Source organism: Lissotriton helveticus, chromosome 3_1 (assembly GCF_964261635.1).
Source record: "Lissotriton helveticus chromosome 3_1, aLisHel1.1, whole genome shotgun sequence".
Classification (NCBI taxonomy): Eukaryota; Metazoa; Chordata; class Amphibia; order Caudata; family Salamandridae; genus Lissotriton; species Lissotriton helveticus.
Genome location: NC_136061.1, coordinates 302,179,897 through 302,194,407, shown reverse-complemented (window position 1 = coordinate 302,194,407; position 14,511 = coordinate 302,179,897). Strand labels below are relative to the sequence as shown.

At 44.8% G+C, this 14,511-nt stretch overlaps 1 protein-coding gene across 2 annotated transcripts in view; it reads right to left on the bottom strand.

Moving 5' to 3' along the window:
* The window catches only part of TRIM37 (tripartite motif containing 37), a 1,276,082-nt gene that overhangs the window by 580,490 nt on the left and 681,081 nt on the right, over positions 1–14,511 (bottom strand). For both annotated transcript variants that reach the window (XM_078679853.1, XM_078679852.1), the window contains exon 16: positions 12,282–12,421. In XM_078679853.1, coding sequence (XP_078535979.1) covers positions 12,282–12,421 — 140 coding nt within the window. The remainder of the gene's footprint in view (positions 1–12,281; positions 12,422–14,511) is intronic.

Sequence of the window (14,511 nt, the reverse complement as noted above, 5' to 3'; positions counted from 1 at the left end):
TTTTTTTAGGTCTGTCGAGATGGAACACCGTATAACCATCAGGTATCGCTCCTGATATTTCCAGGCCAGACAAATCGTCTGCCCATGTTTCTGTCGCAAACGCCAAGTCTATATGGTGGTCAGAGTTGAATTTGGCTACTTCCATATGGTGTTTAACCATCGATCTGGTATTCATAAGAGCACAGATAATAGCTGGCCTGTCTGCGATGGGCTCTAACCTGTTGGAAGATCTTTCAGGGATAGTGCCTACCATGGGCGGGTGGAGGGTCAGAAAACTATTATTACAACTTGAGCAGGAGATAGGCAGGGTTAAGTCATGGCTGCCATGCTTATTGGTAGACACTTCACTGACTTGCCCATTACCTTGAGGTCGAGAAGTACCTCTCGTGAGTAGCTCAGCATCTGAAGTTAATCTGGGTGAAAAAGGCCAGGGGGGCCGGCACTGGGCCTGCAGCACACATCCGCTGTGCGTCAGCGCCAATCTCTGATTTTATAGTGTGAGTGTAGGTCAGGCGAACAACTAGACCGCCGCCCACTGAAAATGGCGGATGCAGTCGGAAACGACAAGAATAGTACCCCTACCAACTCAATCAGCACGGAAGTGCCTTGGTGGACCAGGGACGAATGGAGTCACCAACTAAGGACCGGCAGACTAACACGAGAAACAAAAGGTAAATGTTATCTAGCATATTATCTGGAAAAATAAATCACCCAGTACCGATAAGTAAAAGAATAATAGGTAGCATGAGTTGACTAAAAAGTAATAACTGCGAGGCTTTTCAATGCGTCTGAATATTCTGTTCCCATGAGTAATCACCCTGGTTTTGATGGGCTCTATAAAGGTCTCAAAGGTGGTCTTGAGCATAACCTTAAGCAAAGGGAGGAACTGAAGGGAGAGTTGTGTATTGCATGATGCATTGACCAGGAAGTCATACCCTTCCTGGACAGTGTGCATATCAACTTTGTGATATGTGGCTGCAATTGGTATAATTCTGTTGGATGTAGCAGTGACATTGAGGTGGTGGAGTGGTGGGCATGGCTGGGTACAGATTCAGGTCTGCATCAACCAGGGAATCAATGTTATAGCCATCCTACGGTCCCACAGGCCATCCTTAAGTTTGGGTCTATAGGGTTCGGCATGGACAGGAATCAGCAGGGTGTAGTGGGCTGCCCTCCCTATAAGATGAGTGTGGTGGTTCCTCCAGTTAATATGAAGGTGAAGCATGAGTAGGTGGTGGAAGAGGAGGATGAGTAAGAGGAGGTTGAGTAGAAGGGGGCTGGTGCCCCTGTCCTTGGGCATCTTATCCTTGGGATGGGGAGGAGGCTCAAATGAAATCTGCTCCTCAAAAGTCAATTTCCTCTTCCTTAAAAGAGTCTCCTGTGGCTTTGACAGCAGCCTTGTGGAGCTTTTGCCTGTCTATGAATGAATGAATGAACATATACTTTTGGTGAGCATCTAACCACTCCTCCTGCAGATGATGGAGGATAAGTTGCTCTGAATCCTTGGAACTGCCCGTTGCTTGTTGTTTTTCGTGCTGTGGGAGCCTTCAACGCTTAGACTCGTGTTTGCACTGATGTTGACTTTATTGCGAGTGTATGCTTCAGTGCGAGGGCCTTCCAGGCTTCAAAGGGGCCTGAGGCTTCTGCAAGACCTTTGTGGATGTAGAAGGGAGATTTCGTAGCTCAGAAGACTTTGGTCAGTGCTGACCTTGGCCCAAAGGGCTGTTTTGACTTGGGCTCGAAGTCCAAGACCCTCTGGGACGGTTCGTTGCCCATGGAGGGGGTAAAATCTGCGCATGCGTGTAATTTGTGTAGGTGCCAACAATACTCACAGTTGATATCTCCATGGTTGTGAAGACTCCAGGTTTTGCAGATGTGTTCCATCAAACTCGGAGTGGGGGGCTTGCCTCCAAGCTGGACTGGACAGTTGGCATTCTGAGGGAGCAGCATCTTCCGCTTGCAATGGGGTGCTCCACAAAAATGTCCTAGGTGTCGGCCTCCTGCCTCACCATTCACTGATGTACCCCTCCACCGCTCTATTGGTACTAATGAATCTTCTTCAACCAGAAGGCGAGGTAGGCCCGGCAAGTGGCGTAATTGTGCTTGGGGAGAGGCAGATATTGCAGGCTTGATGATTGATGGTCCAGGAGAACTTGAAGGGCATCCTTTCCATCACTGATTTTGCATTCTTGATGACAAGGTTCTTGAGACAAGGGGCAGGGTGCCCCAGGAGGGGGCTGAAGCCATGACAGTGAGACATCAATAGGTTTTCTGTAAGTATGGAAATCGAGCGATCGAGCCGGCCCAAAGCTAAAGTGCTCCATTGTGCTGAACATTGATACTGATCAATATAAGTCCAAGTACGATAGTTGGGGGTGGGGAGGGGGGGAGGGATGGACAGGGGGTGGTGGGGGGAGGTAACAAAGGAAATTATTACTTACCCAGTAAGCATCTGTTCTTGGCATGTAGAGCAGTAGATTTGCATGCTTTGCATACTCCTGTCATCTAGTGTAGGGTCTGGATGTATGCACGTTGTTTTTCTTCGAAGAAGTCTTTCCAGTTACGAGGTAAGGTGACTCCTCCTTTCGGTGATAGAGAGCAGGGGTATTGACTCCATTGTTAGATTGTCTTCCCGCAGACGGTTAGAATGGAGTTAGTGAGTGTAGGATAGAGATGTCCATGCGTATGGATGTAAATTGAGAACTTCAACAATTACAGGAGACCGGGGAGGCAGTTGGCGCATGTGAATCTACAGCTTTACATGCCAAGAACAGATGCTGACTGGGTAAGCAACATTTTCCGTTTGAGGATTGTGAGCTGTAGATCACTTGCTTTGCATAGACTATAAAGCAGTATACTCCCAAAGCGGTGGCTAACCTGTAGTGGTTGTAGTTGTTTGAAACAGTATTTTAAGTACTGCTTAGCTTACATTTGCTTGTTGTCTCGCAAAAACATCTACAGAATAGTGCTTTGTGAATGTGTGCGGTGTTGACCCTGTTGCTCGGCTAGGGGAATATTCCCTGAGAAAAACACAGTAGCCTCTATTTTGCAAGTGGAATATGCTCTAGGTGATATTTTTAAAGTTTTTTTTGCATTGGCATAACATTTTATAATCCATCTTGCAATATCAGACTTATATATGGGATTCAAAAAACATACAGGGAGAGGAGGGTCAAAGGGAAAAGATTTAGAGACCTACTACTGGTTCATTTCCCCAGCAACATCATGTGAATCACAAACAAGAACCCAGGAGGTCTATGAGCCATACATTGTACTGGCCATACTGACAAATCTTCTACTATGTCAGTTGGTGCTACAGTCACCATATAATTAATTCAGATGGTCAGAAGAACAGAGAAAGCATGTGTGGAAAGCAAAAAAAGGAGAACTCTCTAGAGAAATAGTGTTTAGAAAAACGATCACAGACTGGTCCACCAAATCCAGTGCACGAACTTTGTGGATAACCATCAAACAAACCAAGTGATCCGTCCTATCATTTGGCCGTCCACACCGTGGCCTGGCGGGTCCCTAGATCATCTAGACCCCACGCCACACAGTAGATAGTGAATACTGGGTGCGGTCCACAGTAGAATGAACCTACCAATTGTTGGCCAGTTTATGATGGTTAGTGAAAGGTGATAGAGACACAGTGCAACATACAGACAAAGTAGTGAATATAAAATAGGGTGATGTGTCTAAACAACTCTTTAATGGGAACAAGGCACATCCCCTAATTAAAAAACAGGAACAGTGCAAACGACAGTATGAAACAAATGACTGTCGGAAATAGGGCCAACATGTTTCTGCCTACCGGGCAAAGCGTCCCTTGGCTTTCATCAGGGCCACTGCTCTTAAACTAGTTGCTACTGTAATATGTGTGTGAATACAAATAAAGCACCCAACTAATCAGTGAAAAAGAATATAAATAATACCAGTAGGAACGGTACAACCTGTACCTACATTCGAATACTGATCCTCCTTGTCACTGGATACTCAACATGATCTAGGAAAACGTATATTTGTCACTATTATTAATAACAAGAACCTTTTTGCATGATCCAAAGTGCCACAAATGCTCTTATTCTTATATTATACATATAATAACATACAAAAACTTTATTGCTCACCCAGAATGACAGGGGACTGGACCTCACCTCACCTGGACCGTGCTCAGGTACACGAGGCCCCGCACTGTGGAACAAATGAACGCAACCAGGGGTTTAAAATGGGATTGCCTTTGTGTGGTGGAGAAAAAGCAACAAATGTCGTTTTGTTTTTTAAAATTATTTGGTTCTTTCTACATAATAGAGTATAGTTTGTCTAAAAAAGTGTGTGTGTGGAGCTCGCTCTAATACAGAATCAGGTTGAGGAAAGAACACTGGTAACAACTGATTGATATGAAAGGCAGAAACTACTTTAGGGATAAATTTAGGATTGTTTCGAAGAACCATTCTATCTTTACGAAGTTGAAAGAAAGGCTCTCGTCTAGTTAATCTCAGAATTCATCAACTCTCCTTAGTGAGGTTATTGCTATGAGGGCGTTGTAAACGTATCTAGGACCCTATTTAAATATTCACGATTTATGCCCTTATGTGGTTATAACAAATTATATCCTTATAAAGGCATAAGAATCATATCCATATTTAGTCATAGCCAATGCAGTCCAAATACGGCAAGGGTACTCCCATAGAATCCTAGAAAGCACAACGCGTTCTTAAACAAACCAAGCCTCCAGCAGCCCGGGAATTCCCCCTGCTTCTGTATTGATTTGCCCTAGAACTCCTGGAGTCCTAAAAAGACCTGTGAGTTCTTAGTGACGTCTTATGTCCAACCTTATGTCAAACTCGGCACCTTCCAGGTATAAATATACCAGCAGCTGCCCTAACAAAACACACGGTGGTTTGGAGCAGATCAGCTATCTACTTGTTTGACGCCCTGCTGTGGCAAGTGCCGAAGGAAGCCGACCCTCCCATTGACGCACTGAGAGAGACGCTGTCCTTTCTCCTGCCGAGAAATCCAGCTCCAGTGTTTCCAGTCACCCTTGCGGGTTGCTGGGAGATCGAGTCCTGAGAAAGAGATACAAGACCTCCTTCATTCTATAACCAAGGTACGGAGCTGATTAGATCCTTAGAGAATTCTTGATTTAGATTCTTGGCAAAAACTATCTTAACTTAAACTGCAGCTCACTTACTCCTTCCCACGTACTAGACTTAGGTTAGGTACACCGGGGTAGGCGTATCTTAGAAGCACCAGTTGAGTACGTTTAGTCATGGTTTTATATATGTATATATTTTATCTATTTTAAACACCGTATGGCTTAGAAACCATACCATGCTTTTACAGTATTATTTTATAATACTACTTTTACTGTACGCACTTTACTTTATAACAAGTATTGCAATTGTGGCAACTCACTTCTCTTGCATGAGAAAGAAGACTGTTCAATAAATAACCACTTTTATTGAAAACGCCCGTCTTTCTATTTCTCTGCGCTTCTGTTGAAACTAAGTATGCACGATTGACTGAGTAAAATAGTTATCTATTGTTTCCACGACTCTGGAGATATACTCCTTATTCTGGAGGGAGCAAAGTTGTCATGTTTATGCGGTTGTCAGAAACTAATCCCTTCTTGTCTATTCAGGAAAGTTAACACCTTCCTGTGTACTCGAGAAAGTTTCTAGTGACCTCTGAGCTAGCTGGCATTCATAATTAAGTCTAACATATTCAATAGAGACCTAGTCGACCTCAGTCCTACGTCTAAACTATCGTTTATGTTATTCCACTGCGCAGAGCCTATTGGGAATATAGGAACTACACTCCAAGGAATGCAACCTTCCAAGAGAGTAATTGTAACTGACATTTGTGCATTGGTTCAAAAGGTGGACCTATTAACCTTGTTTAGGTTCCACTCTGGTGCAGGGGGAACACCTTGGTGGTATCACCCTTTTTAACCCTTCTATGAAGGCTTTGATCACTGGTACTCTGAACTGGAATAAGTGTTGTCTATTTTGCAAGTATGCAGCTACTGCTGCTAGGTGTAAACGATGGATGTGTAAGACAATTTAGATTGCTGTAAATTCAACAGGTAACAAGTGATGTTTTGTACAGAGGTATAAAGTGGATTGATGTTATCACAATATCTAACAAACCGTTGCCATGTTGCTGCGTAACATGTTCTAGTATTAGGTTTGCTAGCCTCCTTGAGAATATTCATAAGGTCTAGTGGTAATTGTAAATAACCAAACTCTATGACTTCAGGAGCCAAATCGCTAGGTTGAGTTGTCAGGGATTTGGATACCTGATTTCTCCATGGCTCTGAGTGAGGAGACTGGGTGTGAGATGTAGCTTTTGATGTGGCACCACTGACAGTTCTAACAGGGTGGTGAACCAAGGTTGAACAAGCCCATGTGGGTGCGACTAAAATCAATGTGAGGGATGTTTGTTTGAGCTTCTGAACCAGTAATGGAATTAGTGGGAGAGGCGAAAAAGCATAAGCAAATATTCCTGACCAATTCATCCATAGAGCATTGCCCTTGGATAGACTGTGTTGGAACCTGGATGCGAAGCTTAGGCATTTTGTTTTGTGGACTGTAGTAAACAGATCTATCTGTGGAAATCCCCATTGTAGAAAGTAGGGAAGAAGAACTTGGTGTGGAAGTTCCCACTCATGAACTTTCTCTCTTTGTCTGCTGAGTAGGTCAGCAATTTGATAGTCTACCCCTGAAAGGTGGTCTGCTAGGAGATAAATTCTGTGATGAATTGCCTAATTCCAAATGCTTTGTGCCAGGCGGGACAGCTGGAGAGTGTGTGTCCCTCCCGGTTTCAGAAGATAACACATTACTGTCATGTTGTCTGTGTGGACTAAGACAGTTTTGCATATAAGTTAAGTGTGGAAAGATTTGAGTGCTAGAAACACTGCTACAAGTTCCAGGTAGTTGATGTGGAGACGTTTGTGATTGTCTGACCACAGCCCTTGTACCGTGTGATGTTCAGGATGAGCACCACAACCGGTTAAAGATGTGTCTGCTGTCAGTACTGTCTGTGGAATAGGGTCTATGAAGGGCCGCCCTTTTGATAAGTTTTGAGGGTTCCCCCACTGCTGAGAGTGATGGGTGCAGCCATCTACCAACACTAGATCGGTTAATTGAACCTGTGACTGATTTTACTGACGCGCCAGACATGCCGGCAGAGGACGCATGTGAAGCCTTGCGTGAGGTACGATTGCAATGCAGTATGCTATCATTCCCCACAGCTGCATAAAAACTCTGGCTGGTAATGTTTGATTGAGTTGAATATTGTGAATCCTGGCTACATTGGGAGAGGCTAACGCTTTGAAAGTGTTGAGAGAAGCTCCTAGATACGATTGCACTTGCGCTGGGCACAGATGAGATTTTTGTGCATTGATTGTGAAACCTAACTGATGAAGTAGGTGTACTGTTGCTAGAGTGTGTGGTATACAGTTCTGGTTAATGCCCGCTTTGATTAGCTAGTCGTCTAGGTAAGGAAAGACATGGATACACTGTCTTCTGAGATGAGCAGCTACTACTGCGAGACATTTGGTGAAAAATCTGGGGGCTGTGGTGACGCCAAATGGAAGTACCTTGAACTGGTAATGTTTCCCTACTATCACAAATCTGAGATATGTACGATGAGCTGGATGAATTGGAATGTGAAAGTAGGGTCTTTTAGATCCAAAGTTGACAAAGTCACTTAGTTGTAAAAGAGAAGGTACCTGTTCCAGAGTCACCATATGAAAGTGCTCTGACAGTATGTATTTGTTTAATTCTCTGAGATCTAGAATAGGTCTTAACGCCTTGCGTGCTCCCGCACTACCTCCCTAGTGCTACTGTCGGTCAACGGTCGACGGAGCCTCGCCCACCCTTTAGAACACCCGCACCACGGCGGTTAGGGAATAAACCCCTGACTCTTGGTACTGAAATGGGATTGGTTCCATAGCCCCTTTGAGTAATAGAGATTGCATTTCTTGTTGTGGCAAGTGCTGGTGGTCTGTTGACAATTCGTAATATCGAGGTGGAATGCTTGGAGGGTTGTTGGTATGCTCCAGGCAATAACCATGCTGGATAATTCCAATCTCATATTTGTAGTTTGTTATTGATTCCCAAATGGGGAGAAAGTGTTGAAGTCTTCCTCCGACAAGTGTGGAACAGTCAGAGGGAAGTGTGGGGAAGTCACTGCTTATTTGGGGAAGGGGAATTGCAGGGTGTGTTTTTTTTTAACCTCTGCCCCTTGGACCGTTTCCCCTGTAGCCTGCTCTGAAAAAGCCTTTTGTAAAGGATGATTGAGGAGGGTTGTTGTAAGAGGAAGTGTTTTGGTCTTTCCTCGTGGATTTCCTTGGATTCCTTGTGGATTTGGACCCTCCCCTGTAAAAAGGCCGCCAAAAGGAACCCTATTAGAGGGAGAATGAAGAGCACCCATGGATTTTGCCACATCTGTATCTTTTTTCATCTTTGAGCGCTTGATCAACTTCAGGGTCAAAAGATGTTTTTTGTCAAAGGGTATGTTTAGAATAGATTGCTGTACTTTCAGGTTTAAACTCTGAGATACGTAACCAGGCATGTCTCCGGAGTAGGATGCTTGTATTCATCCCTCTAGCTGCAGTATCAGCCGCATATAGAGCGCATCTAATGGAGGTGTTGGAAATGAGAACGAAGTCTTGTGCTTTGGCCTTATGTTCATATGGGAGAAACTGTAGAAGTTGTTCTATTCCGTCCCAGTGGGCTCTATCGTCTCTTGCAAGGAGACCATTGGTGTTGACAATACGCCAATGATTAGCTGCTTGTGCAGCTACACGTTTGCTAGAAGCATCAATTAGGTTTGACTCTTTATCTGGAGGAGGAGCATCCCCAGATGCTTGAGAAATAGCTTGCTTTCGAGCATTGGATACCACCACCATCCAGTGGCAACTGACCCTTAATAAATATAGGGTCTGTTGGGGAAAGGTTGTTTTTTTTATCCACTCTAGGAGTGAGGATCCTAGCATGTCCAGGGTCTTTAAAGATGTCATCAGTGTGCCTGTACATACCTTTAAGCATAGGCAGTGTCTGACTAGATTAATGTGTTGCTAGAGTTTCAAAGAGAAAATCCTCCTCTAAGGATTCTCTATGGAGCTCCTGATATGACAGATTGTCATCCGGTGAAGATGGTCTGGCAGTGTAACGATCTGGGTCTGTATCCTGTGGAGGATCAATGGTAAAATCCGTCCAAGGATCTATTGGTGACTGTGTGTCATCATCAGTGTCATCTGCATCAGGGTGAGGTAGAGATGACTGCCTAGGTTTAGTGTGTACGGGATCAAATTGTGGCGGAGAGGGAGGAGGAGGAGATGGTAGTGTGTAGAAAGGACTTGTCCCAACATGTTTCTTCTTCAATGGAATTGTAGAGCTGTCGTCATCCAGAAGCTTGTGTTTGGATGGCGGTTTAGCGTGAATATGTCCAGTATCCGGATTAATACAGAGTTTTTTCAATTTCGGACCAGATTTGGGTGGTAAAATGTACATGCTTGGAGTCGATTGCGGTACTGGGAGCTGTGTAATTTTCGGCACTGAAGCTTTCAGTGCTGAGCTTGAATGTCCTTCCAGTGCCAAAGATTTCCGCTACGAGGAATGCTGCCTTGGTTTCGAAGGTTTCAGCTCCAAGCCTATTTTATGTTTAGATCCCGAAGGTTTCGGCTCAAAAGTGGGTTTTGGTCGACTCGCTCCCGAGCTGGAAAGCTTGTGAGAACGTTTCGGTGCTGAGGCGAAGCACTGGAAACTTCGTCTCGGTGCTGACCTTGGCCTGAAGGCAGAGGTGGTGCCAATGCCTTCGATTTTCTAGGGAGGGTGGAAAGGTGGAGGGGAGGTAGTCACCCATACTCACATCCCCTTATCTCTGTGGCACATCGTCGTCTTCGAGGACAATCTGCAACTCTGAGTTCTTCTTCGGCCGCTGAGACTTCCTCTCATTCGGAGTCTTCGCCGAAGAGATCCGGTGTGTCGTCCAACTGCTGCCGCTGCATCTCTAGACATCGAGTCCGATGATCATTGAGAGTTTTCTTTGATCTGAAGGATCGACACGCATCACAGTCTTGTTCTTTGTGCTCAGGGTACAAGCACAAGTTACACACCTGATGTAGGTCAGAACGCGGACAGTTCGCGTGGCACAGGGGGCAGAATTTGTTCCATTGACCAGGTACCGGACTGATGCGGATAGACCGGAAAGCTGCCCATGAAATTGAATATTTTTTGATGTCAAGCCTAACCGCAGAGAAAAGGGAACACGTTCCAAAACAATACCATCGAGGGTAGGTGGATTGCGCACCAAGGGAAACCAGAGGACAGATTACAAAACGGAGCACAGCAATACACGTCCGAACCCGATGGCGGAAAAAAACAATCTAGCATGAGCACTATCACTGAAAGGAGGAGTCACCTTACCTTGTGACTGGAAAGACTTAATCAATGATAAAAACAACTTGCAAACATTCGGACCCAACAATAGATGGGAGTATGCAAAGCATGTGATCTACAGTTCACATGACTCAAAAATCTAATAATGTAGCAAGGGCCCACGAGCACTGCCAACTAAGGGAGCTGTCCCTATACCTTGTGGCTCAAAAGGCTTCTTTGAAGAAAACAAGATGCAAATGTCCAAGCACAACACTAGATGGCAACAGTATGCAGCGCATGTGTATCTAATGCCACATGTTTTACAAACATAGGTTTTCTTTCTTTTCATGCATCACTGAGTTTATTTGGAGGAAGAAGCACTGCTCTATATTAGACAATTATAAAATTATTCATATTGAAGATTCCTGAATGTTCACTGTTTCTTGAGTCAGATATGGGAACCTAAAACACTGATGTCAGAATCATCTATTGCAGTTCAATTCAATCACTCAATTATAATTGTGCGTCCACTCTCTAAAGTTGAGTTGTTCCTTGATTGTATTCAGTGGCAATTGTCTATAGATAAAGAATATTGTCCCACACTGAGCTCTGGGGTCACAGTTACTCAGTTTCATATAAAAACAAAATCCGGTCTTGGCCCTCCACTCTTGGGTGAATCCCAACAGTCCAATTTGAGTGCGTGTGCCAAACTGAATTTTCCATTATTACTTTCTTGGTAGCAAGGGATGTATTCTCTTACATCAATATGGTGAATTTGCTTAAGCTCAACATTTTTGGATTATTGCATGCTGCTTATTGACCACCCCCAGTATTTTTCGTGCAATAGAGTTTGACCTTCTTAAGCATGGTTATCCTGTGACTTAGCTTAGGTAGCGAGGGTAGCTACTAACGAAGATGGCCGAGCACCATAGGGGGTTTGCACTGACCTCAGATGTGCAGAGAACATGAGTAACAGGTTAGAGGAAAGTGCAGGCATAGTCGCAGACAATGAGTGTGATCTTTATGAGAGAACAGAGGTGAAGAAAAAGCAACATCAGAAAGAAGGCACCCCACATCCCCATGTTTCATCTCATGTGGATGGTACAGCAGGCCGTGCTATGGAAGAGGCAAAGAAATGGACAGACTGTTTAGTTAGTACACATTGAAAAAAAAGATGCTGGAGTATCGAGTAGTGACAGTTATAGTCCAGCTGAGCTCAGGAACAGAATAGAAACCATTGGGGATAGCCAAGTGGTATTCGCCTTAGAGTTAGAGACAAGTGGAAAGTAAACAGGGAGCAGTCATTTTAGTACCAGTGAAGCATACAAAGACACAGACTGTGTTCAAAGGGCTGGGACAGCTGAGTACATTGGAAAGTTGAACTGGTGGTCAACTTAGAGGAGGGACTATCAAATGGGGTGGCCGTTTTGGAGTTAGGCAGGTGCTATTACTATTGTGACAGCAGCAACAACGCTAAAAGTTTCTAAAACAGTTTTCAACTGGGAGGAGAGACCATCAATTGGACTGCTGTTTTAACATCTCCACAGAGTCAAGGGCAAATTGTTTGGCCTGTAGAGCAGCTACAGACAGAGATGGATTGAGACTGAAGAGGAGGACAAAGAGAGTAATTGAGGGAAACAAGGCCGTCTTATTGGAAAAAGCCACAGAGAAGGAATTAGAAGTAGTTTAATCTTAGACCTAGAAAAGCAAAGGCCAAACAGAAGGGTAAGGACCATCTCCTGTGGTACCAGGTTTGCCAGTGGAAGCCCCAAGTACTGCCTACCCTAAATTGGATAGAAATACTAAGCTCACTGCTGAAAGAAAAATGTGTACAGTCAAGTTTATCATGCACGCATGTTGGTTTTGTATTACATGTTTAGCAGAATAGGAACTCACATGGTTTCTTCATCAATATCGTTCTCCTCAGTGTTGCTGGTTGCTGTTGAACTGGCCGAAGAGCAGCTGCCATCCAGGTGGATTACTTCATCCTCAGCAACAAGTTCAACATCCAAATCCCCATCCGAGAGATCATGCAGCTGGAACAAAGTATATAAATACAGCAATTTAACAATCAATCAAAAACTTTCTCTCTATATATTTAACATTGAGTTTATCAGTCAATTGATCCCAGTTGCAGGACTTCTAAGCAACTACAAAACACAGGGTATGTATTATTAGAAAAACAAAAGGCTGAGTTAATTGTTAGTTACGCATATGCCCACGTATAAGAAAAAGTGAAAGCGGAAAATTCCTTCTAATGTGAACAGAGAGGCTAAAATACTAATGTAGGATGTCTCTTGGAAGTGACTTTAGTGTTTTGTAGTGCGCATCATGTGTACTCCACTCATCGGTGTGATGTCGTAGCCAAGAAGTGAGACTCACTCATCGTTTAAAACTTTGCTGCTATGTGCTTAATTCACCCTTGGCCTACATCCGGTAGAGTTAGGGTGCTGCATAGCACAGGATTAGTGACTTCTTAGTTGTGTGTGCGCGCAGGGTAAAGTACAGGAATAGAGCAGTAAGGTGTAGTGCATGTGAGATTAGTGCATGTGCTGAGTATATGCATTCTTAGGGTAATACATGACATTAAAGATGTAGTGCTGTGCTGTGGGTGTGCAATGAGAGCATGTGCTGGGTGTATTTGTGCGTAGTACAATATATATGAAGGGTGACGTTTTGTGCAGCGCATATTTGTAGAGTGTGTGTGTTGGCAGTGTAAGCACTCAATGCATGTGTACATGTAAGGGTACAATGCATAGAGGTAACAGTGCTGAACCTAAACCGTGCTGTGAATGTGCACTGGGTAACTGTGCCTGTTGTGGGACATTATATGGAGTACTCTGGGTTTCATTTCGGGAATCCAAAGCCTTCCTGGTGACTACATGTAGGAGAAGAGGAATTTCCCCCAGACAGATTTGTGTTTGTGCATTCCTGAGAGCTGGAGGAAAAAGGAAGAGACTCCCTTTACACTTCAAAAGACTGCTCTTTGATTCAGTGATAGATCACAAGGAAGGACCCGTAGGGCATTGCAGCGCCGGCCCGCGGCGGAGCAACCGCCTGATGATGAAGCATGACATCCTTTGGGGTGTGAGAGGGCATCAAGAGACAAGACGTGTGCTTGCTTCTATCCCACAGGGTTTAAACCTAAGACCCCACTCTGTTTATTCCTCCTTCTTCCTTTTTCCCCATCTTGGGTGACTACTGCACCCAATCCTGGAACAGTTACCTCTGTTTGAATTGATACTTACGTAGGAAGCACAGGTACTGGACTATAAACAGCTCCTAGTCCCCCCTCTTCTCTTTTTTTCTTAGACATTGTAAGTGCAGGGCTGGCATTAAGAGTATACGCTGTTGGGAGTTTGTCATAATGAACTCCCCAGCACCATAATGGCTGCACTGAAAACTGAGAAGCTTGGTATCAAACTTCTGAGCACATTAAACCCACACGGATGCCAGTGTGGGATTTAATGAAAAAAAGCACACAGGGGGCATCTTAGAGATGCCCCCTGAAAAATGACCTACCACTAGTGTCCAGACTGAGTAGGTGCTTTCAGCTGCCACCACCAGACATGTTTCAGGACCCCTGGGTTGAGAGGCTGCTGCTCTCGGGGGGCCTGAAACAATGCACATCCTGGGACAAGCTTTCAAGCATCCTCCCCCACGATGGGCAGGGTCCACGAAGGGGAAGCGTCAAAGGCTTGCCGCCTTTTGTGCGCTTCCCCAGGCCACTTGCTGCTTTCAGCAACTTGTCCCCACTGGTTCTGACCCCCACTTTGGACGGGAGAACCGGCGGGAAAAACAAGTGAGGAAGAGAGGTGTGCCCACCTCTGCCAACTCCACCCCTCAGGTGGGGGAAAAGAGGTGAAACACAACTCTCAGTCCCTGCCATCTTGCAGATGGGGGAACCCAGCCAACCAGGGAAATGCTTATGCCCCCCTCCCACTGGAGGGTGGCATAATAGGGGGTGTACCCACCCCAGGGAAGGGACCCATTGGTCCCAACCTTTTACCAATCTGTAACGCCCCTAAATCCAGTCTTATGGGGCACTCCTGAATCTTGCTTCCTCAGACAAGAACCTGCAAGAAGAAAAGAAGAAGGAGGACCTAACAGCTGTGCCAAAGCTAAC